The 23943-nt window shown below is 45.1% G+C and overlaps 1 protein-coding gene across 2 annotated transcripts in view; it reads right to left on the bottom strand.

The window, feature by feature from the left end:
• The window catches only part of LOC307206749 (myoD family inhibitor domain-containing protein-like), a 31479-nt gene that overhangs the window by 6485 nt on the left and 1051 nt on the right, over positions 1 to 23943 (bottom strand). Inside the window, exons 2-6 of one of the 2 annotated variants that reach the window (XR_013834472.1) lie at positions 23637 to 23834; positions 17122 to 17205; positions 15890 to 15996; positions 5927 to 6052; positions 4111 to 4344 (exon numbers count right to left, since the gene is read on the bottom strand). Coding sequence is in view for 1 of the 2 variants with exons in the window: in XM_079960151.1 (XP_079816277.1) it covers positions 4111 to 4344; positions 5927 to 6052; positions 15890 to 15989 (460 nt within the window). In the remaining variant the exon portion in view is untranslated. Of the gene's footprint in view, positions 1 to 4110; positions 4345 to 5926; positions 6053 to 15889; positions 15997 to 17121; positions 17206 to 23636; positions 23835 to 23943 lie in introns of those variants that run through there. The other variant, XM_079960151.1, reaches the window with a different exon arrangement.

Below are 23943 nucleotides of genomic sequence, written 5' to 3'. Positions count from 1 at the left end.
CCCTGGGAAAGAATGTCCTCGCGGTCTGGTCCGACACGATAGTGAATCCAGATCCGGAGTCCACCTCCATGTTGCACAGCTGACTCTCAATCTTCACCTTGATGTGTGCCTTGCCTTGCGCTGGAAACTGCATGACCCTCCCGTTGATCTCCGTTACGTAGTGGCAGTCCTTTAGAACATGGTTTGCTGTGGGCGATCTGCGATGCTCCAGTCTAGGTGCTCCTGTCGCTCCCAACGCCGCCGATCTACAGACCCTGGCGATGTGACCTGTCTTTCCGCACGTCCGGCACATAGCATCCCGGAAACGACAACTCTTCCGCTCATGGTTTCCGCCACAACCAGGACACCTGCCTCGGTGATCTTTGTGCACTGTGCAGGCCTGACGCACTGACTCGACCCCACGGACTGGGCTCTGACTCAGAGTAGCCTCTAGCTCGTCCATGGCATGCGCAACTTCTATCTGTGGCTTAGGGGCCCAAGCTCCTCTCTTTCATAATTCTCCGTGGCGGTGGCCTCCTTCAAGGCTGAAGCAAGGGTAACCTCTTCTTTGGCCACGATGCGTCTTCTGGCCTTCTTGCTGCTCAGACCACCGATAAACTGATCCAGGAGAGTCTCTTCCAGATCTTGGAAGTCGCAGTGCTGAGCGAGCTTCCGCAGTTCAGCTAGAAATGCAGATACAGACTCCCCAGCACGCTGCTGCCTCTTATGAAACTCCAGCCGCCGGCCATATCTTCGAGAGATGTCTCACTTAGCTTCGCTGGGGCAAGCAATGCCTTGGCCAGCTTGAAGATCTCAGGCCCACAGTAGCTCAGGAATGTGGCCCTTCTTTTGCTGGCATCGGTGATCCCTTGAGCCACAGCGAAGAACTCGAAGCGTTCGACGTAGTCTTCCCACGTGTGGGGCTCTGATGGCTGGAAGGGCTCCAATACCCTTGGACTCTCCATTGTCCTGTGGGCAGGGTCGTCTTCTCAGCTGGCCAGTGAGTCTTGTTCTTAGCTACAATCCGGACTCTGAGGCAGGGCTGCGTTTAACCGCTCCTCAGCATTCCGGATCCCACCTTCGTCGCCAGTTGTTGTGACGTGCGGTTTGTGATTTCAGCTCTCTTGACATAATATGCTGGAGACAGTTCTCTAGTAACACTTCTTTATTAAAGCAACAAGACTGAGACCTGAGGAGGGGAGAGCTACATTTATAGGGACAGGGAACTAGCTAGAAAGGATACATTTTGGAGGGAACAATATCAGGCAATCACAGTCCTGCCTTTTGGAGGAAACCAATAAGACAGAGGATCCAAATACAGCAGCTTAAATGAACCAATAGTAGCTGTACCCTCTGGAACCAAAAGGCAGTTACTTTACCCTAATGCAAATACAGACAATAATAATACAGATATAAAATCCTTTGACTAAATACACAACACCCAGACTCTGAAAATACCAGCTATGCCTTTCTCCAGCAGAAGCCAGCTGTGTATTATTGTATGCAGTCATGAAGTTGTCTGTCTCTGAACTCCAATCCCTTGGGTAGTTTTGCTTTTTTTATTTATTTTAAGCAACAAGTGAATTTAAAAAGTGGAAAACGTACTTCAAAGCATACAAGAGGAAAAACCAGTGGCTGAACTGCCATTAAAATTTGCTGGAATGCACATTTGTGATTTCATCTGAGAAGCTGGGGGCCAGGCTCATATGACAGCCGAGGCACCCGCTGCAGACCTCTTTATCTTAAGGCCTGCGGAGGTAAGTGGGAAACATCTGGCTTGATTCTCTTTAAACTCATTAGACACTCAACAACAGCGAGCCTGAAGAGTTGGCCTCTGAAGCCAGAACAGTCACATGGTGCAGTCCTGTTGGAAGGGCACCAGTGGGGAAGGAGATTGCATGCTTAGCTGCTCCCCTGGGTAAAGAGTGCCTTGCTCTTTAACCTCTGGGCTTCCCAGGGTGAGCTGGCTAATGATCAGAGCCTCTTTTGCCTGTTTCAGAGTACACAAGCGGTGGGAGGTCTTTTAGGGAACGTAAGATGCCTCACTGTTGCCAGTGTAGTCAGTTTTATAAGGTGGGACGTCGCTTGTATTTGTATCTTTTTATTTTATTTTATTTATTATTTTCAATTTTATATATTTCAATAATTTTATAATCATTTTAACATTTCAAAACTTGACTTCCTTCTCCCTCTTTCTGCGGTTCTTTAAATTTATTTTTAATATTTTCTTCATATCCAAATTAACTTAATTTACTCATTTATTCATCTACTTTAAATATATACTCATAAAACTGCAGGCTATTACAATAATCCTACCAATGTTCTTATCTGTTTACAATTTATTTGTAAATATTCAATAAACCATTTCCATTCTTTTTATAAAAAGTTTGTTTTCTCGATTTGTTTTTTTCCCGGTAAGTTTCGCCATTTCTGCATATTCCACAAGGTTTTTGTATCCATTCTACTTTTGCTGGGACTTCTTCTTCTTGCTTGTATTTGTAGCGTGCATTGTTATTCTCGTAAAAAATCAAATCAATAAAGTTAAAGGTAAAATAAGCCGGTCTTACAATAATAGAACCAAAATAAATATCGCAAAATGTCATAAGATGAGATGAGGCTTGCGCGGGTGATAAAGTCACTGGCAGTGATTGGTTGCATTTTCCTATGATCACAGAAGGGAAGGGGTATGGGCAGGTAGACTTGAAGAACATAGGAAGAGCCCCGCTGGGTTAAACCCAAAGGCCAATCGAGTCCAGCATCCTTTTCCTCAGCAATGGCCAACGAGATGCCCCTGGGAAGCTCACAAGAGCACATAAGGCCAACAGCCCTTTCCCATAATCATTGTACCCCAGTGTTCACAATGGAAAGGAAGAGGCTAAAGAGAGCCCTTTGCCAGTGTCTCAATGCCTATGGCCAACCACTGTGCTCCAGTTAAGCCCCAATGTCACTATTTTGAGCCTGATTTCTCTACATCGGAGTCTTCTGTGGTGTCCCATTGTTGTAAACAAAAACCTGCCCTTTCCCCCCTTAAGGGGTATCCAAGAGCCCATATAGAGTCCTTACATAGGTTCCCTATTGGTAGAGGAAAATAACAGAGGCCAACAGAGAATATTGAGAAGCAAAGCAGCTAGTAAGCCTGATCTTTATTGATCTGTTGCAACAGGGTGCTCCCCTCACAGGCAGGAAAGGAGGATCCAGAACAAAGGTGTGCCTGCCTTTATATAGACTTTTTAAATTCCCTGCCCTGGAGCTCAAGACCACCCCTCCATACATCATACATACACCACAGAAGGGGTGTAACCTAAGACCACCCCCCAGATACATCATACCTACATCACAGAAAAGGCGGTCTACAGCAGAAATCTGTTTATCTCGTCTGACAGGTTGCCTGTTTAATGGTCACTGATTGGATTGCCTGGGGAGCCTGGCCAGTCTTTTGTAATGATAAATACTTAGTTCCTGAGCCAGGTCACAGCTCACACCCTATTCATATCTTAAATGTGCCCTTAAGACAGGATTTGTGAAGGAAAAGACAATGGGGAGGCTTTTCCATTTTCCTTTGACCTTCCAGAGAAAACATTTGGTCAGTTTGGGAATCAAAAATGGTTTCCGGTCGGTCTTCCTGTGCTGATCTATGCACGTGCTTGGTTGGTACACCTCTGAACATTTAACATATACCTAAGACCTCAGCGGGTGGCGCTGTGGGTAAAAGCCTCAGCGCCTAGGGCTTGCCGATCGAAAGGTCGGCGGTTCGAATCCCCGCAGGCGGGGTGCGCTCCCGTTGCTCGGTCCCAGCGCCTGCCAACCTAGCAGTTCGAAAGCACCTCCGGGTGCAAGTAGATAAATAGGGACCGCTTACTGGCGGGAAGGTAAACGGCGTTTCCGTGTGCTGTGCTGGCTCGCCAGATGCAGCTTCGTCACGCTGGCCACATGACCCGGAAGTGTCTCTGGACAGCGCTGGCCCCCGGCCTCTTAAGTGAGATGGGCGCACAACCCTAGAGTCTGTCAAGACTGGCCCGTATGGGCAGGGGTACCTTTACCTTTACCTTTAAGACCTCAAAATTCCTATCACACCACCCATTGACCCATCCTTCCCAGTCTACCTCCCACCCTCAGTGCCCATGCACTCACCATCCCCAGCCACCTCCTGGATCTGAGATGCTGTGGATTTGCAGCTCTTCTTACTGCTGTTGGTGCAGACGGAGGCAGTGGAGTTGATGCGCTGCTTCTTGGAGACCCGTGGCTGCTGCCTCACGGAAGCCGGGGGAAGCCCACAGCCGTTGGTGCAGTAGGCGGGATGGAGGGCAACCTTCCCTGCCTGGAAAGAGGAGTTGGCGATGCCAGTGATGGCGGACTGGGGGCGCTCTGCAAAGAAAGGAAAGGTAACCTGAAGCCTGCAGATGCAACGTTGGCACTGGGTGAAGCGGGTTCTAGTCTGCGAAAGCTTATGCTGCAAGAATAATAATTCTTAATAACTTAAATTTGAAGAAATTTAAAGTTTATCTACAGAAACCTAAAATTAAGGAATGTTAGAAGGATGTTGGAATGAAGCTATGTGATTTCAGCAGAAATGTTATAAAGGATTAAGTAAAAATGGATTGGCAATTAGTGAAAGAGGAGAATGTAAAAATATAGTATATCAAGATAATTTTTTAGGATAATAACAAAGATGGAAAGGATTTGCTGAAATATCTAATTGAACTAGAATACAGAAAAGGGAGGTGTGAGGAGGTCAAGGAAATAAGCAAAGGAAAGAAAGTTATGTAAAGGTTGGATTTGTGTTTTTTTTTTCTTCTTTTTGTTTGTTTTTGTGTTCTGTTTGTTTAATTTTTCCTATTTTTTCTTCTGTAACCTTTAAAATTTTAATAAAATCTATTAAAAAAAAAAAGAATAATAACTCTTCCCTTGCAAATGGCCAACAGCAGTTTTAGAAAGGGGCAACTTTTACCGGCATCGTTGACGGAGGGCAATGGTTAAACCTCCTCCTTGCACACTGTGGTTCCGATCCTTCTCATCTCCCCATGCTGTGGTGGCTATTTACTTTTTTAAAAAAGCTAGTAAAGGTAAAGGGACCCCTGACCATTAGGTCCAATCGTGGCCAACTCTGGGGATTTGAACTGCCGACCTTCTGATCGGCAAGTCCTAGGCTCTGTGGTTTAACCCACAGTGCCACCCACGTCCCTTCCATACAGTGGTACCTTAGGTTAAAGAAGCTTCAGGTTACATACGCTTCAGGTTACTGAATCCGCTAACCCAGAAATAGTACCTCCAGCTAAGAACTTTGCTTCAGGTTGAGAACAGAAATCGTACAACAGCAGCGGCAGTGGGAGGCCCCATTAGCTAAAGTGATGCTTCAGGTTAAGAACAGTTTCAGGTTAAGAACGGACCTCTGGAACGAATTAAGTTCTTAACCTGAGGTACCACTGTACATAAATTCCTGCAACAGAAGCCAGATTGGGTCACGCACCAGCACCAGAACCTGGTTCCCAACCTTGATGGCTTGCGCCAGGGTGGCCAGGCTGGTCATGCCAGAGGTGCCAAAGATGGAGATCCTTTTGCAGGCTGCGGCCATGCCAGGCTCCTTCCCTTTTCTGCCTGCCTCATCATTTCCACACCAATACCAGATACCACAAGACTCTTTAGCCCCAGGCAGACTTCTCAAAGCACGAAGAATCAATGGGGTGATGGAATTGGGATCCTTGTCCCCTGGGGACAGACCCCCAAGTGCAGAGCTGCAAGCAAGTGTACAGCTTCTGTGTGCAGAGACTCAATGCATGTGGCTTGATCAATACATAAAGGGCTACAGTAAATAAATAATGGGGCAGCAGGGGGATTACAGACCATTACCGTAATCCAATAAAACCAAGATCTCTATTTAGGCTCTTGTTTCTTAGCTTCCTCTGCTTATGAACTCTCTCCACTCCCCCCCCCCCCACTTTCATCTTACCATTTTCCGCTTTCTTTGGTATCTGGGCAGAAGGAATGAGGGAGAAATCTTCACTGGAATTAAACTCCCCAGGCGAGTATCTCTGGTTTTCAGGGAAAGAGATGTTTCCAAATGATTCCTCATGCTCTGGAAATTGAAAAAAGGAATTGTTATTGTTTATTTATTGATTTATATACAGCTTATATGCCAAAATGGCTCCTAAATTGGGGTTGCCATACATCCAGAATTTCCCAGACATAGCCGATACAGTATTCTGCCCTCTTAAACGGGGGTGTGTGTGTGTGTGTGTGTGACACATTGAAATGTTCATGAAAATCTGGACATATGGCAGCCCATGTCAGAAGCACAAATTTTGGCAAATGTTGTACTTGACTGCTCTTGTGTTTCACATCCCACACTATACACATATACCCATAAGTCCCACTGAACGTAGCAGGACTTACCTCTGAGTGGACATGCCTAGGATAGCGCTGCATGCTGCCTAATCTTGTTTTCACAGCCCTGGAACGCACATCATTTAGGAAAGGATGGGAGGGAAAGGAAGTGTCTCTGAGGGAAGAGTGGGCAGAGGAAGAGTGGCCACTCCCCTGCGCTTTCGACTATGTGATTATTCTTCAGGACCACTTAGACTGCTAATTATTATGAGGTAAAGCAACCACAAAAATGCTCTGGGAATACATGGCCATGGGGCGGGGGGTAATTTCCCCTTTATTTACTTATTTTTAGTTTGTATTGTTTGCCCTTATTTGTATTTGTTTCTTTTTGGAAAATTCAGTCACAACGACGCCAACAACATAAGATGAGTTTGCTTAAGGACCTAGCCACATGGTGCTGACACAAAAACCCTGCACAAACACTATGCAATAGGTAGTTTTCCCTTCTTGACTAAATACAAACAAAGGCTTTTGAGCCTCCAAAAGTCGGACACGACTAAACAAAGACCAGTGTTATGTGGTCTCGGCGGCCGCTCCGTCACCAGTCTAGCTGCCACATTCTGGATTAGTTGTAGTTTCCGGGTCATCTTCAAAGGTAGCTCCACGTAGAGCGCATTGCAGTAGGCCAAGCGGGAGATAACTAGAGCATGCACCACTCTGGCGAGACAGTTTGTGGGCAGGTAGGGTCTCAGCCTGCGTACCAGATGGAGCTGGTAGACAGCTGCCCTGGATACAAAATTGACCTGCGCCTTCATGGACAGCTGTGAGTCCAAAATGACTCCCAGGCTGCACACCTGGTCCTTCAGGGGCACAGTTACCCCACTCAGGACCAGGGAGTCTGCCACACCAGCCCACCCCCTGTCCCACCCAAAACAGTACTTCTGTCTTGTCAGGATTCCACCTCAATCCATTAGCCGCCATCCATCCTCCAACCACCTCCAGGCAGTCACACAGGATCTTCACCACCTTCACTGGTTCTGATTTGAAAGAGAGGTAGAGCTGGGTATCATCTACATATTGATGGACACCCAGCCCAAACCCCCTGATGATCTCTCCCAGCGGCTTCATGTAAACCTTTCCGACCCCTGGGCTAAGGTCACATTCACAGAACTTGTTTATTGAGCACTCATCCCAATTTGTTTGTCAGGAGATTAGGCAACATTAGCTATTTATTGATCATTCGTTCTGATTTATATGCAGGGACCATCGCATTCAAGCAGATGTTATCTTATACTTTCTGGTGCATTTTCGCAGCACTTCCCTTATTGCAAAAAGTGAGATTTGGGGGGCGGGCAGAGTATAGGTTTGCTGTGCAAGAGCATCAAATCAACTTTAATTGTGCAATCTGAATTTTCTGGTATGTGACTGAATCCCACCTGAAACTAGTGAGTCTGGAAGTGCCCAAAATCTCAGAGGAACTCTAAATCTCAGAGTGGGAAGCAGATGCATTGCAGCATTAACACCAGACATTGCACATGGCAATTGGCAAGGTGCCTTTTGAGCTGTTGATGCTCCCCCATGGGAGCACAATTAGGTCCACACTTGCTTGACTCAGCTCAACTCTCTATCCAGCAACTCTCCTTGAGAGCTGAATGCAGCTTCCCTGCCATCTAGTTATGAAAATTGTGCCCTTACTGAGAGCATGTGAAACTTTAAAATAATAGCTTTCATACTTTTAAATGAATAATGCAAAGATCCAATTAATCACTCCATGCATAGTAAAAGCCAAAATTTAAAAATTGAATTAAAAGGCACTTAATGGAAGTCTAATTGCCCCTTTTGAATTAACCTTAATTACAATTTCAGGGTTTTTTTATTTAAAAAGAAAAGATTTGCTTCTGTGCTGAGTCTCATCAAATAACAAATCGTAGCTTTAGATCCTCAAATTGCCTTTCGAGATATTAGTGCCACCAGCTTCAATAGCAACTACATTGCTAAGTAGTAGCTGGAGGAAGGTGCGCGCACAACACAGCTCTACAACAGAGACCCTGCATGACTTTCCTTGTGGGGTGAAGCCCTAGTGGCAGATGAAGATGATGGACTTTGCAGAACTGGCGAAGCTGACAGAAAAAATCCAAAAGCAGCATGATCAAGTATTCCAAAAGGACTGGAGTAAATTTATACAATATGTGAAAGATTATTGTAAGCAATTAACATCACTAGCAGGGTTGTCTGCAGACTTGTAATGAGAAATTTTCTATCTTTCTATTTTCATTTAAATTTTGAGCTATTTTGTAATGAGTGTAATTAGAATTGGAAAACGTGCAAAATGCAATGATATAAAGGTTAATTTTGAGGCGGGAGGGAAGGAAGTCAACAGGCTCTAAAGAGCCAAAGCGGTAAAGTGGATAATGATGATGTTAATGTATAATATTAAATGGAAAATAAATAAAAATTATATATACACAGCTGTCCATGGAGGCGCAGGTCAATTCTGTGTCCAGGGCAGCTGTCTACCAGCTCCATCTGGTACGCAGGCTGAGACACTATCTGCCCACAAACTGTCTTTCCAGAGTGGTGCATGTTCTGGTTATCTCTCGCTTGGACTACTGCAATGCGCTCTATGTGGGGCTAACTTTGAAGGTGACTCGGAAACTACAACTAATCCAGAATGTGGCAGCTAGACTGTGACTGGGAGCGGCCGCCGGGACCGCATAACACTGGTCTTGAAAGACCTACATTGGCCCCCACTACATTTCCTTTTTTTAAAAAAATAATTTTTATTAACCGGCAAATCAAATCAAATCAAATCAAATCAAATCAAATCAAATCACATCACATAAATTCCGAATTACAAAGCCGAATTTTAAATTTTGTTGAGGGGACCCATATTTCAAGATCCGAAGGGGGATTCTGATCATCTTCTTGCTACTGCGTTAATGTCCAAATCAGTCCAAACAAAGTTCATAATTCTATCCAGTCTTATCTTGCTGTTTCCACATCACCTCTTGTTCATATATTTTCTCTTTTTTCTTTATGATCTCTTCTGATAGTCTCCTTAAGCCGATAAACACCAATAATAATCCTGTGTGAATTTTTCCGTTCTTCCAATCCTCGAATCGAGATGGTTTCCATATATCATCGCCTTCATAGATAACAGCGCTCTTTCCATCATTAATTACAGAACTGTCGTTCTTAAGTCCCACTGAGGAGTTTCACCCACAATATAAAAATAGCTCTATTTCTCTATTTCTCCTCTCAGACTTAAGTCCTCCGACAGAACTTCCCAATATGGCGACGGCACTTTTAACTGCATCATTCCAAAGCCCTTATACATTCCACGCTCTTCTTAAAACATGCTTTGGTTCGAAAGTTTATCTCCACACAGCCTTAAATCCACAGCTTAAGTCCTTAAAACAACATTTCTGACTTGTGGGGGGGGGGTTCTTGTTTAATCACATAATAAAGAAAGTAAGGTTTTTTCCCCCTCCCCCATCAGTCCCTTTGCCATACCGAGTCTTTGCGTATCTTCTCATGATTTATACTTGCTCCTTCGACTCTTCTTGTTTTATCAGAGATCTCTTCTGTTAGCAGTCTTTACTCCCCCTTCTTCCTTGAAATATGTGCATTCGCTTCATCCAAATTGTTTCTTTTGAAGTTATTGCAGCTAGTGACGCGGATCAGAGACGGCGTCCAGGAGCGCCGAAATCCCACAGGAGGGCATTGTGCCTAGTGCCCCCATCCCCACAAATTCGGGGGTGGTATAGGGCACAGCAGGCAAGGGCAGTCCCACCCCACAATCCTGGGGGGGGGTAGGGAGGCTATTTACTCCCATCACAGCCTCCAAATTACCTCATGTGGGTCGGAGAGATGTTATTGTCAGCCATCTTCTGATGTGCCCCCTAATGGCCCCCCCCTACATTTCCAAGCACAATTGAAAGTGTTGGTGCTGACCTTTAAAGCCCTAAACAGCCTTGGTCCAGTATATCTGAAGGAGCTTCTCCACCCCCATCGTTCTACCTGGACACTGAGCTCCAGCGCCGAGAGCCTTCTGGCGGTTCCCTCACTATGAGAAGCCAAGTTACAGGAAACCAGGCAGAGGGCCTTCTCGGTAGTGGCGCCCTCCCTGTGGAACGCCCTCCCACCAGACGTCAAAGAGAACAACTACCAGACTTTTAGAAGACATCTGAAGGCAGCCCTGTTTAGGGAAGCTTTTAATGTTTGATGCATTACTGTATTTGGTTGGAAGCCACCCAGGGTGGCTGGGGAAGCCCAGCCAGATGGGCGGGGTATAAATTATTATTATTATTATTATTATTATTATTATTATTATTATTTAAAAGAGAGCAGTGCAGCCCTTACGTCTCTCACAGAACATTGCTTCCTGGCTGTCCTACAATGGCTCGCAATAGAGATTTCATTTGTCACAGAGGCCCTGTCCAAAACACTGTGGGTGCCCAAGACAGAAAACCTGAATGGTACTTCCCACAGCCATTAATCACCAATCAGCATAGGAGACTTGTGATATAGGGCACCTATAATCTTTCTGAAACCCCAAAGCCTATAAAGCTGTAGCCTGGCCCTTTCTCTGTTCCTCACATTCACCTTCAGGCATAATCCAGTGTGCCAGTTCAGGAAGATGGCAACAGCCAGAAGTGGGTGGCTCAAAGTGAAGGGCCAGGGGCCAGGGGCCAGCCACTCCTTCTCCATCTCCCACGAGATTCGCTATGCCTCTCAAAAGAACAAAAGAACAGCCCTGCTAAATCACCTAGTCCAGCCTCCTGTTTTTGCAGTGGCCAATCAGATGTCCATGGACATTAGCATGGCAACACTCTCCCCACTAGCTCACAGTAGTGCCAGTAGGACAGGAGAGAGACTTTCTTCTTCAACATCAGGCAATGCTGTTTCCACCTGCCTTGCCCCATATTCCAAGACCACGACTTTGAGAACAGCAGCAGCAGCAGCAGCAGTGGCTGAGAAGAGAAGAGTTTAGTGGTATTTTAAATATATAGTTTTATAAGTTGTGTGTCCTTGTTTCTCATTTTGATACTTTTACATGGTTTTGCATGTTTTGTGGTATTTTATGCATTGTGACTTGCCATTATTTTTATTGATTATAAATTGGTAATTCCTTCTTGCGGATGATAAGTGTAAACGGTTTACCGGTAATTATTATTTGCTGGTGTTTAATTTTACTGTTTACTATGAGATTCTGGTGGATTGTTGAATGTTGCTTTGTTTGATATAATTTATTTCAAAGTTATTGTGACTTTTTATATTGGATCAGATTGTTACTATTAATGTTTTATGTTTTATTTTGTTTTCATATGTGTTGGAAGCCACCCAGAGTGGCTGGGCAACCCAGCCAGATGGGTGAGGTATTAATAATAATAATTAATAATAATAATAATAATAATAATAATAATAATAATAATAATAATCCTCTACCAATTTTTACTTTTCACCTCTAACCAAATCAACTGCATAATCTATTCTTAAAACAAACAAACAAACAAACAAACAAACAAACAAACACGACTTGGCTTGTTTAGGGGTGGGGGAGCTGGCCTAGCGCCTTCCTTTTCTGGAAGCTGCCCCAAAAGCAAATGACAACAACAATAACACACACATCTCTTGACCTAAACAAAAAAAAAAATTCTAGTTGCAGTGGTGGCTGGACCCCATTGGGACTTGTTGGGCAGAAGACAGGGAGACCAACAGCAGGTGGTAAAGGTAAAGGGACCCCTGACCATTAGGTCCAGTCATGACCGACTCTGGGGTTGTGGCGCTCATCTCGCTTTATTGGCCGAGGGAGCCAGCGTACAGCTTCCGGGTCATGTGGCCAGCATGGCTAAGCTGCTTCTGGAGAACCAGAGCAGCGCATGGAAATGCTGTTTACCTTCCCGCCAAAGTGGTACCTATTTATCTATTTGCATTTTGACATGCTTTCGAACTGCTAGGTTGGCAGGAGCAGGTACTGAGCAATGGGAGCTCACCCCGTTGCGGGGATTCGAACTGCCAACCTTCTGATCAGCAAGTCCTAGGCTCTGTGGTTTAACAGCCAGAGCCAATTATAGGTTGAAAGTCAGAAGGCAGGCAGATGGGCAGCGGCGGAGGAAGCCGCTCAGGCACCTGGGGAGGTGCGCCCATGGGTGGGGGGCGCCACCCATAGGGGCGGGGCGCATTGCAGGGCCCCCGGAGTCTGCCTGCCTCCTCCAACTCAGTCACCCTACAGCTGGGGGGAGGCAGCGAGTGGACTGTTTGGGCAGCGCGCACCAAAGCCACCGTGTCTCTCCCAGGAGAGATGCATGACTTGGGCACGCTGCAGGCCCCGCGGTGAGTGCCGCCTGGAATTTGTCACCCCCCCTCAGTGTTGACACCCGGGGCAGTCCACACCCACTGCACCCCCCCTTCCTCCGCCCCTGCAGAGGGGGGCTGGCTGAGAGCAGGCCGTGCTTGGTGAGGCGGTGCCCCTTGGCAACTGTTATGTACTGAGTTGAATAGGATCCAAAATGCAGCTGCCTGATTGGTCCTAGAACAGTAGGATCCAAAATGCAGCAGTCTGATTGGCCCTAGAACAATAGGATCCACTATCGGTCCTGGAGGTCCTGTTAAATATGATTAGGGGAGATCAGCTGGTAAAAGGGATTCAGGTCGGAGCCAGACATTACAAATTAAAGGCTTTTGCAGATGATTTAGTACTGACCTTGCAAGAGCCAGACACTAGTACCAAAAGAGCTTTGGAATTAATTCAAATATTTGGCCAGGTCGCAGGATTTAAGTTGAATAAACAAAAAACCAAGGTACTGGAAAAGAACTTAACAAATGTTGAAAGGGAAAGATTCCAAGAGGAAACTGGGTTAGTGGTGGCAAAGAGTGTAAAATACCTGGGGATTAACATGACATCTAAGAATGTGAACTTATTTAAGGACAACTATGATAAGTGCTGGACTGAGATAAAGAAAGATTTAGAAATATGGTCAAACCTGAAGCTTTCCTTGTTAGGTCGAATTGCTGTGATCAAAATGAATGTATTGCCTAGAATGTTATTTTTGTTTCAGACATTACAAATTGTTGATAAACTGGACTGTTTCAAGAAGTGGCAGAAAGACATATCTAAATTTGTCTGGCAGGGCAAAAAGCCCAGAATTAAGTTTAAGATACTTACTGACTCTAAAGAAAGAGGGGGGTTTGCCCTGCCGGACTTAAGACTTTACTATGAATCGGCAGCTTTCTGCTGGTTAAAAGATTGGCTACTTCTTGAAAATGCAGACATTCTAGATTTGGAAGGATTTGATAATAATTTTGGTTGGCATGCATATATCTGGTATGACAAGGTTAAAGTGTATAAGGGTTTCAAAAATCACATTGTCAGGAAAGCACTATATAATGTATGGATACGGTATAAAGATTTATTGGAAAACAGAACTCCCAGGTGGCTTTCACCTATGGAGGCTAAGGAGGTAAAGAAACTTAATATGACAACCAATTGGCCGAAATATTCTGAGATTTTAGAACAAGAAGGTGGTGAATTTAAATTACAAAGTTATGAGAAAATAAAGTCCAAGGTACGAGATTGGCTCCATTATTTTCAAATAATGGAGGCTTTCAAACAAGACAGGAAAATTGGTTTCCAGGTGGAGAAATCGAAATTAGAAACAGAATTGTTAGAACCCAATACTAAGAATCTATCAAGAATGTACAACTTGCTGTTGAAGTGGAATACAATAGATGAGACAGTGAAGTCTGCTATGGTTAAATGGGCACAGGACATAGGTCATGACATTATGTTTGCTGACTGGGAGCAGTTATGGACCACAGGTATTAAATTTACGGCATGCAATGCCTTACGAGAAAACATAATGAAAATGATTTATAGGTGGTACATGACCCCAGTCAAGCTTGCAAAGATTTATCATTTGCCCAATAACAAATGCTGGAAATGTAAAGAGACTGAGGGTACCTTTTTCCACCTTTGGTGGACCTGCCCAAAGATTAAGGCCTTCTGGGAAATGATTTATAATGAAATTAAGAAAGTGCTTAAGTGCACCTTTAACAAGAAACCAGAGGCATTTCTCTTGGGTATGGTCGGCCAGTTGGTGCCGAAGAAGGATAAGAATTTCTTTTTGTACGCTACTACGGCAGCAAGGATTCTTCTAGCAAAGTATTGGAAGACACAAGAGCTACCCACACTGGAGGAATGGCAGGCGAAAGTGATTGACTTTATGGGACTGGCAGAAATGACCGGCAGAATCCGCGACCAAGAGAAAGAGACTGTGGAAGAAGATTGGAAGAAATTTAAGATGTATCTTAAGAATTATTATAAAACTGAGGAGTGTTAAAATGCTGAGGGAAAAGAAGACGTAGAATTGCAGCGATAATTGGGTTTAAAATTTAGGGTGGAATAGAGAAAGAGGATGAATTTATATTTAATTGGGCAAGTTAGGTTGCTGAATAATGGTACTAAACTAAGGATGCAAAAAGGGAAAGGTATGGGGAAGTCCGGGAAAAGAGGGTTATGAAAATAAGGTTATGAAAATATGAGTTTTTTGTTTGTCTGTTTTTTGTTGTTTTTTGTTTCTGTTAAAAAATTGGAAATTAATAAAAATCTTTATAAAAAAAAATAATAAAAAAAAATAGAACAATAGGATCCAGAATGCAGCAGTCTGATTGGTCCTAGAACAACAGGATCCAAAATGCAACAGTCTGATTGGCTCTAGAACAATAGGATCCAGAATGCAGCAGTCTGATTGGTCCTAGAGCAATAGGATCCAGAATGCAGCAGTCTGATTGGTCCGCAGGAGCCACCCAATCCAGCTCCAGGTGGAAGTGAATCCGCAGCCTGATTGGCCTACAGGAGAATCCCGGAATTAGCCAATCAAGTGGGGCCCATTGTGTAAATAATGTATATAAAGCAGACATTTTGGGGGAACTGGCATTCCTCACTACTATGAGCTGAATAAAGAGCATGAAATCCACACTCGACTCCGAGTATATTTCACCAACACTGACTGTACAATAATAATAATAATAATAATAATAATTTATTATTTATACCCCGCCCATCTGGCTGGGCCTTCCCAGCCACTCTGGGCGGCTTACATAAAAACCAAAAATACAGTAAAATATCACACGTTAAAAACTTCCCTGAACACGGCTGCCTTAAGATGTCTTCTGAATGTCAGGTAGTTGTTTATCACTTTGACATCTGCTGGAAGGGCATTCCACAGGGCGGGCGCCACTACCGAGAAGGCCCTCTGCCTGGTTCCCTGTAGCTTTGCTTCTCGCAATGAGGGAACCGCCAGAAGGCCCTCGGCGCTGGACCTCAGCGTCCGGGCAGAATGATGGGGGTGGAGACAAGGCATGCATCTGCTTGGCTTGGCAGAACATTGTGAGCTGGGCCAGTTCCTTCTAAGGCAAGTTGCCCTCACCCCCATTTCTTTTTGTCACCAATATCTCTTGCTGTGGCTAGCATCAACAGTTGACCCAGGGAGAGTGTTCTATATGCATGGAGCCGGGAGCAAGGCTGAATAGTCCATACCTGTAACCCAGAAGAATTCATATTGAATTAAATGATCAGGTTACTCACCTGAATTGGGGGTGATTTTTGTAGCATCCCCAGTGTCCCTTCTGGATTCTATCTTTGTTCCATCAGGCCTGATAGGGACGCCTGAGTTGATAGTTGACATCTGGAAACTAAGAATAGGAACAGGAGAAGTTGGAAATTGCATAGAAGTTAAGTCCCACCGGTGGAAGAAGATTGGAAGAAATTTAAGGACTATTTGCAAAAATATTGTAAACTATATGAATGTTAAGGAGGATGCTTGATCACAAACAACTTGGCACCATTGAATAAGATAAACTGAACTATGAAGATAAGCTAAATTTAGGAAAAAATCAACTTTTAGATAATGATTAGGCTAAACTAAAAAGTTTTAAAAAGTCAAATGAATATATCTAAAATTTAAGATATAACATTGGAAAATTAGATAAGGTGACAAGGTGATAAATTGCTGAATTAATTTTTATATTTTGGAACGTAGGAGAGGGAGATGTGAGGAAGTCCAAAAAGGATAAGAAAATATGTTATGAAATGTGATATTTTTTGTATGTTTTGTTTATTATGTTATAATTTTTTAAAAAAACTATTAATAAATATTATATATATATATATATAAAAGAAGTTAAGTCCCACATGGTATTATGCTTAGTGCCAAATGGTCTCCACCCTCCTCTATTTTGCTGATGGGTCTACAACAGTTATAGTCACAAGGGTAGCCATGCCGTACAGAGGTCAGTCCTCTATTTCAGATGTGGGGCATTCTGCACAGCAGACTGAGAAGAAACACAGGTCACCTGGCTGCAGTCTTCCCAACTATGGTGAGATGCATTTCTAGAGAAATTACAGTAAGTATTTCTAAACTGGCATCTATGTAATATGCTAGCACAAGCAAATTCTCTGCAACTCTGCATCTTCTGCTATCGGGATGCATTTCTTCCTCTTTTTAAGCGATGTCTAAATAACATATAGACCATGGGTAGGCAATCTAAGGCCCAGGGGCCGGATCCGGCCCAATCGCCTTCTAAATCCGGCCTGCGAACAGTCTAGGAATCAGCGTGTTTTTACATGAGTAGAACGTGTGCTTTTATTTAAAAAGCATCTCTGGGTTGTTTGTGGGGCATAGGAATTTGTTCATTTCCCCCCCCCCTTCAAAATATAGTCCGGCCCCCACATGGTCTGAGGGACAGTGGACCTGAAAAAGTTTGCTGACCCCTGATACCCTATAGCATATAGACTCCCTCTTCATTGGGAACTCTTACCAGTTTTGACTCCTGCAATGTGGTCAGCTGACGTGAATGATAGTTTTGGCCTCTGCAAACCAACACAGCCACCTTCCTCCCTCCCTAAAATGAAGCAAATGGGAGGCAGAACACTGTCAATCTATTTCATCAGAAGGACTGCTGAAATGATTCATGTGATGTGCTTTGAACTCTTGACATGTGGTCTACTAGAAATGTTCTCATCCTCCATGACCCTACACATCAGTCTTTCCCATAGGTATTATTGTTCTTAGGCTAATCAACACAACCTCTCCAGGGGTGGGGGTGTCTGCTCCCCCAGGTATCACGGAATAACCCCACCACTTGGCCTTCCATCATACATGTCATCTCTTTCATCTGTACCACACCAACTTGCATTTATTCGTGCAAGGTTCAATGTTTTTCCATCGAACCTGCTGAGCCACAGATTTTCCAAGGGTTTGGTGTCTCCGCTATGCGAGTGTGACGGGAAAACAGTTGAATCTCTTCCACATATAATGTTCAACTGTCCCTTACATAGCATAGCTAGGACTAAATTCCTGGGTCCTGCTTTACTGCGCTTGGTTGGCAGGCCTGTTGAGTCACATGCCGCACTGCTTTTGCAGGATACAGATCCTTCTGTAACTCTGCAGGTGGCGAGATTCCTGAATGCGGTTATCTCACACACAAAAACCACCAAAAAACAACAACAACAACAACAAAAACTAATCGGACAGTTATGATGAGAGTGCATGATGGATCTCGTCTCCAGTTCTCCTTTTTCTGTGAACCGTCCCTTGGATCTTTCCGGGCCCCAAGCTGTTATTTGTCACTGCTCAATGACCCACCCTTGCATCGTGGTGTTCCCCTTCTGTTGTTAGATGTATTGGTTTTTTATGCTTCTGTGCTTTTATGTTTGTACATATTTTATGGGCTAATAGCCGTAAATAAATTTGAATTGAATTGACATTGTTCTTAGGCTTGTAGATAGCAGATCTCCTGAAACTGAGTTGTATTCGGCATCACATTAAGAAGATGGTTCCATCAGCACACAGATTTCTGCTTGCACAACAGAATGATCTTCCTCTCCTCCTGTGCACCCCCTGAATCTGTTTCCCCAAAAGCCTCCAGAGCAGATTTGGGGACAGTGTGGGACACACACAGGTGTGTAGAGGGAGAGGGGGAAATCCTGTTGTGCCAGTACTAATCCTTGCACTAGGACAACCATCTTGTTTAATACCACCCATTGCCCGTTAAGCAACCAAGCAGGGGGCATTTTGTAATTTAGAACCATTATTCTTCCCATCATTCCCTCTGCTTCTCAGGTCAGCATCATAGTACAGCTGATCAGCCGTATATTATTACTGGTGATGCCTTTGGCTGCCATGGGTATATGGAACAGGTAAGTTAGGCGGTGGCGGGGGGAGTAGGCAAAATTTTTTTATGGACTTGCCATCATCAGAACATCATCAGAACATCAGAGGGTGGGAGGAGTGGAACTATGACTTCATTTAAGTCCCCTTGTGTTACTTCTGAAGAAAGAAAGAAAGAAAGAAAGAAAGAAAGAAAGAAAGAAAGAAGCAACTAGTAAGTTGAATGAATGAATGAATGAATGAATGAATGCAATAATTTAAGCCAGAAGGGTGTCATGAAATAGCATTAGGCTGTTATTACCACTTTGACTGTTAAACCACTTTGGGAATTGTAGCTCTGTTAGGGGAATAGGGATCTCCAAAAACAGAGCGGTCCATCTTTTCATACCAAGTAGGTCCATCTTTTCATACCAAGTAGGCTGTAAGAGTACTTCAACATGGAACCTGTGCTGGGAGTAAGGCCAGAATTTGACACACTCACCCAGCCCTCCCGCTGCCTTCTCAAAGCTGCCTAAGCATAGACCCTCCAAGTGTCCCTATTTTCCAGGGACATTCCTGATTTAGAGAAGCTGTCCCAGTTTCTGATTTGTCACACTTTTCCTTAAAGGTAAAGGTAAAGGTACCCCTGCCCGTACGGGCCAGTCTTGACAGACTCTGGGGTTGTGCGCCCATCTCACTTAAGAGGCCAGGGGCCAGCGCTGTCCGGAGACACTTCCGGGTCACGTGGCCAGCGTGACAAAGCTGCATCTGGCGAGCCAGAGCCGCACACGGAAACGCCGTTTACCTTCCCGCTGGTAAGCGGTCCCTATTTATCTACTTGCACCCGGAGGTGCTTTCGAACTGCTAGGTTGGCAGGCGCTGGGACCGAGCAGCGGGAGCGCACCCCGCCGCAGGGATTCGAACCACCGACCTTTCGATCGACAAGCCCTAGGCGCTGAGGCTTTAACCCACAGCGCCACCTGCGTCCCGAGTACACTTTTCCTTAGGATGTCCCTATTTTCATTGGAGAAATGTCGGAGGGTATGGAGTTATCTGACCCCCAAGCCGCCTGAAGGCAATCCTGTATAGAGAAGTTTTCTTAATGTTTAATCTTTTAGAATGTTTTTATATATGTTGGAAGCCGCCCAGAGTGGCTGGGACAACCCAGTAAGATGTGTGGGGTATAAATGGTAAAATTATCATTATGGAATGGGACGTCCCTATTTCCATCGGAGAAATGTTGGAGGATATGTAAGCAAGGAGCTTTGGCAAGGAGGCACAAGGCGCTGGCAGGATCCTAGAGCCCTCCTACCGACCTCCTGCCCAAAGCTGGGAAAGCACTAACTAGGCTTTGGGAAGGAGGTGGGAGGATGCTAGGACCCTGTCAGAGCCCTCATGCCTCCTTCCTAAAGCCCAGCACCTTGCATTCCTGGCTTTGGGAAGGCAGGGCAAAAGGGGGTGTCCAGTGTTGCTGAGGGCCACCAAAAATGGCCTCAAGGGCCGTGCTTTGGACCACCTTGTCCTAACAGCTGCCAGCTCCCTCAGCACTCTCTGAGGAGTCTCTGGGGAAATCCATGGTGAAATCTAGACACATATAAAAATGCTGTGAAAATGTTTAAAAAAAGAAAAGTTTTGAAAAATATATTGATTTTGCCATAAACTCACCATCGCCATCCAGTGTCACATTGGTATAATGCACTTAAAACAGATTTAAAACGTTATATTTGCAGCTGTATACAGCGGACGCTCGGGTTGCGAACGTGATCCGTGCGGGAGGCATGTTTGCAACCCGCAGCATTCGCTACCCACAGCAACGCGTCTGCGCACACGCGGGTTGCAATTCGGCGCTTCTGCGCCTGCGCAAAGCGTGATTTAGCGCTTCTGCGCATGCTCGACCGCCGAAACCCAGAAGTAACCCGTTCCAGTACTTCCGGATTTCGGCGTGTCCGTAACCTGAAAAAATGCAACCTGCAGCACCTGTAACCTGAGGTATGACTGTAGTCCCATGTGTGTGGTATAATGGTGCTTTTAAATGTATGGTGTGGATGTGGCCTTATCTTGAGAGAAAAGGGAGAGTCCAGAACAGCAGCTCACTGCAGCACATTTCAACTTGGCTGTTGTACTGGAGGACAGACAACGTCATAAAAATTAGACCCTCACAATATCATTCGGTGCCCTTGAAGGGGTCAGTCAGCTGCCCCTGAAAGACTGGAGGTGCGCCGGGGGTGGGGGGAGAGTTTGACTTTTCCTTTTTTCTAGGATGGATGGATCGGCCTGGCCAAATATCCACCGCTGATATGAAACCGGAAAAGCAATATGGTATTAGCCCTAACAGCCAGTGGCAGTTGAGGCCAAGCATTTTTGGGCTGAAGCCTACTGATGAGCCCGGTCGAAGTCAACTTCAAGTGAGTTTGGCATGTATTTCCATTTAACTGGGTTATAGGATCAGGCTGTACGTGTGCGGCGGGGAGCCGAACTGGGGCGGAGATGAAAGACACGAGGGGCTCAGAGGTGAGGCTGCTGCTGGGCTGCCGCTTCCTGAGCTCTCGCCAATCCTCCCCAACCAATCCAGTCAGTTCAAAGCTCTGGGAGGGGGAAGCAGGAAACAACAGGCCCATTAACCTCCCACCCCACTGGGGCTAGAATAACAGAGGAAGGCAAAACAGCAGGAACAAAAACGTAGAAGGCGGGAGGGGGCCCCGGACTCCAGGGCTTTCGGGCAGGGAGGGCATCATAGCTCCAGTGGGCTGCAGAGGAGGGGGCTAGGAGCCCAGGCACATCACATACCCTCCAACATTTCTCTAATGAAAATAGAGATGTCAATAATAATAATAATAATAATAATAATAATAATAATAATAATATTTCTACTCCACACATCTGACTGGGTTGCCCTAGCAACTCTGGGCAGCTTCCAACAGATATAAAAAACATAATAAAACATTAAACATTTTTTTGAAAAACTTCCCTTTACAGTGGTACCTCAGCTTAACCTGAAACTGTTCTTAACCTGAAGCACCACTTTAGCTAATGGGGCCTCCCGCTGTGCCACCGCCGCACGATTTCTATACTCATCCTGAAGCAAAGTTCTTAACCCAAGGTACTGTTTCTGGGTCAGTGGAGTCTGTAACCTGAAGCGTCTGTAACCCGAGGTACCACTGTACAGGGCTGCTTTCAGATGTCTTCTAAAGGTTGTATAGTTACTTAAGTCCTTGGCTTAGGGGTCGCATAACTCCATATCCTCCAACATTTCTTCAGTGAAAATAGAGATGTCCTAAAGAAAAGTGGGACAGCTTCTGTGAATCTGGGATTGTCCCTGGAAACAGGGACACTTGGACGGTCTGAAACGTTATTTCTTCCTGCTAGGGCTCTGCGCCTTTAATCGATGAATGACCATTCATTTAATCGATGAATGACCAATTCAATAGCAGAATCTTTTTCCCAATATGGAGATACAGAGATGGGGGTAAAGAGTCACTTGCTACATTCTACAGGGTTGTCGTGTCAGCTTTCATAGCACATAAGCTTGGGGGGGGGTGAGAGAGGAAAAAAATTGGCTACGCTAACCAGTACGCTGCCCGAGCAGCAGGTGTTCAACTTTCCCATCGAAATCAATGAAAAGTGTCCAGATCTGGCTTGTGCTCCAGGTTTCTGTATTTCCATCCACAGACAGAAATGGCTCATCGTATAGCAGCAATGGAGCCGCTGACTTTCTGGTTAAGGATATGGAGTCAAACTCCAGTCACAGTGAAGTGGATGGTTGCTGAACACTGGTGCCACATCCAGCCATGTCAAATGGCACTTTTTATATTATAGAGCCAATCTATACCCCTCCTTATGGGCACACCGTCCGGAGACTGGGCAGCACAACAACGCACACCCATTTCAGGGCTGCCTACACACCAAACACTTAAAGCACATGACTTTTCCCAAAAGACTCTTGGGAACTATAGTTTTCCCTTCACACAATTACAATTCACAACACCCATACCCAACTACAGCTCACAGATTTTTGGTGTGGGCTTTAAATGCATGATGGTGTGCATATCTTAACTCTTTATAATGCCTAACCCATCGTAATTTCCATTTGTTCCCATACACAGATTCTCATAAGGCGCTGCTCTAAGTTAGTATTGAGGTCTCTCCACCAAGCCCCTTTCCCACTTTTCATGCTGTTCAGATTGCATTTAATTTAGCTGTATTATGCTGCACTACAGATTGCTATGATCCATTGCCGATATTTCTTCTTATTGTTTTTATTCACAGGGAAGGAAGAAACGGCAAACAATGAAAATATTAACAAACAAACAAAATGATGGTGTCGGGCTATTTAGAGAAGATCTCTAACTTCAAAAGGGCAAGTACAATATTTATTATTGATTATTTTTAAAAGTAGGGTTCCCAGTACACCTAAGACCCCGAAAAACTTCAGATGCAGGCCTCTTCTCAACCATGGTTATACATCTGGTATTCCCTGCTCCCCTACAGAGATACATTTTACCAGGGTTCTTTGCAGCAACCAAATTTGGTTTAATGGCTGTTTTGACTGCCCCTTCAGCATAACCAAGTATTTTGGGTTTGGTCTCCGCCACCACAGAACACATCTCGATGAGCCCATGGTAATTACAACCACTTCACAGGAGTATATGAAGCTGCCGTATACCAAGTCCATCCATCCCAATACTGGCAACTCTGACTGGCAACAGCTCTCCATTGTTTCAGGCTCTCCCAGGTCCAACTGGAGATGTCAGGGACTGAACCGGGGACCTCCTAGAGCCCTAATCCTCCGGTGCAGCAAGTAATGGTACAAGCAGAGATGGCTTTCCCTCCGAGGTGAGATAAACGCCTCTTTTAAAGCAGCTGTCTGAGCAGGAAGATTCTGGAGTGCCATTCAAGAAGGCAGATTGTGCAGAGACCACAAGTACCTTGCAAAATGCTGACTAAATAATAAAAGAATACATAGCTTTCATGCAAAGATCAGTGACATGCTAAATGGCATGCAGAAGGAAGACCCCATCACAAGAGATAAACTTCCAGTCAAAAGGCATGCAGGGAAGCCTTCTGGAAAGAGCTGCCGGGATCACAATCATACAGGAAAATGTCACAATTAAGTACAAAAGAACTGGGTATTATGAGGGCGATAGGTGTTGAGAGAATCTGGGTGCCAGCAAAGCCTTGATTTACCTGCAAGCAGCTCAGAGGATAGGAATGGACTCCGGGTTCCCTTCTCACTCCTCCACAGCACTTGGCCACGCCAAACACACTCCCCGTTTGGCACAGGCTGCCCTCTCCGCCTGCCTTTCACACTCGGTCCATTCTGGGCTGGCTGATGCTCCAGCTTGTCTGTCGTCATAACATCCTGACTGTAGCTCAGCCCGATAGCTGGGGAGGGAAACAAAATAGCCTCGGCTATCACACAAAATAGCCACTCCCCTGCGCCTGCCGGGGCTGGGGTCCAGGGAGTGGGTGGGCTAAATTCAGTTTGAGAGAG

This window comes from Podarcis cretensis, assembly GCF_951804945.1.
Source record: "Podarcis cretensis genome assembly, chromosome: 17".
Taxonomy (NCBI): Eukaryota; Metazoa; Chordata; class Lepidosauria; order Squamata; family Lacertidae; genus Podarcis; species Podarcis cretensis.
The sequence above is the reverse complement of the archived record's forward strand: the minus strand, read 5'-3'. Positions and strand labels throughout refer to the sequence as shown.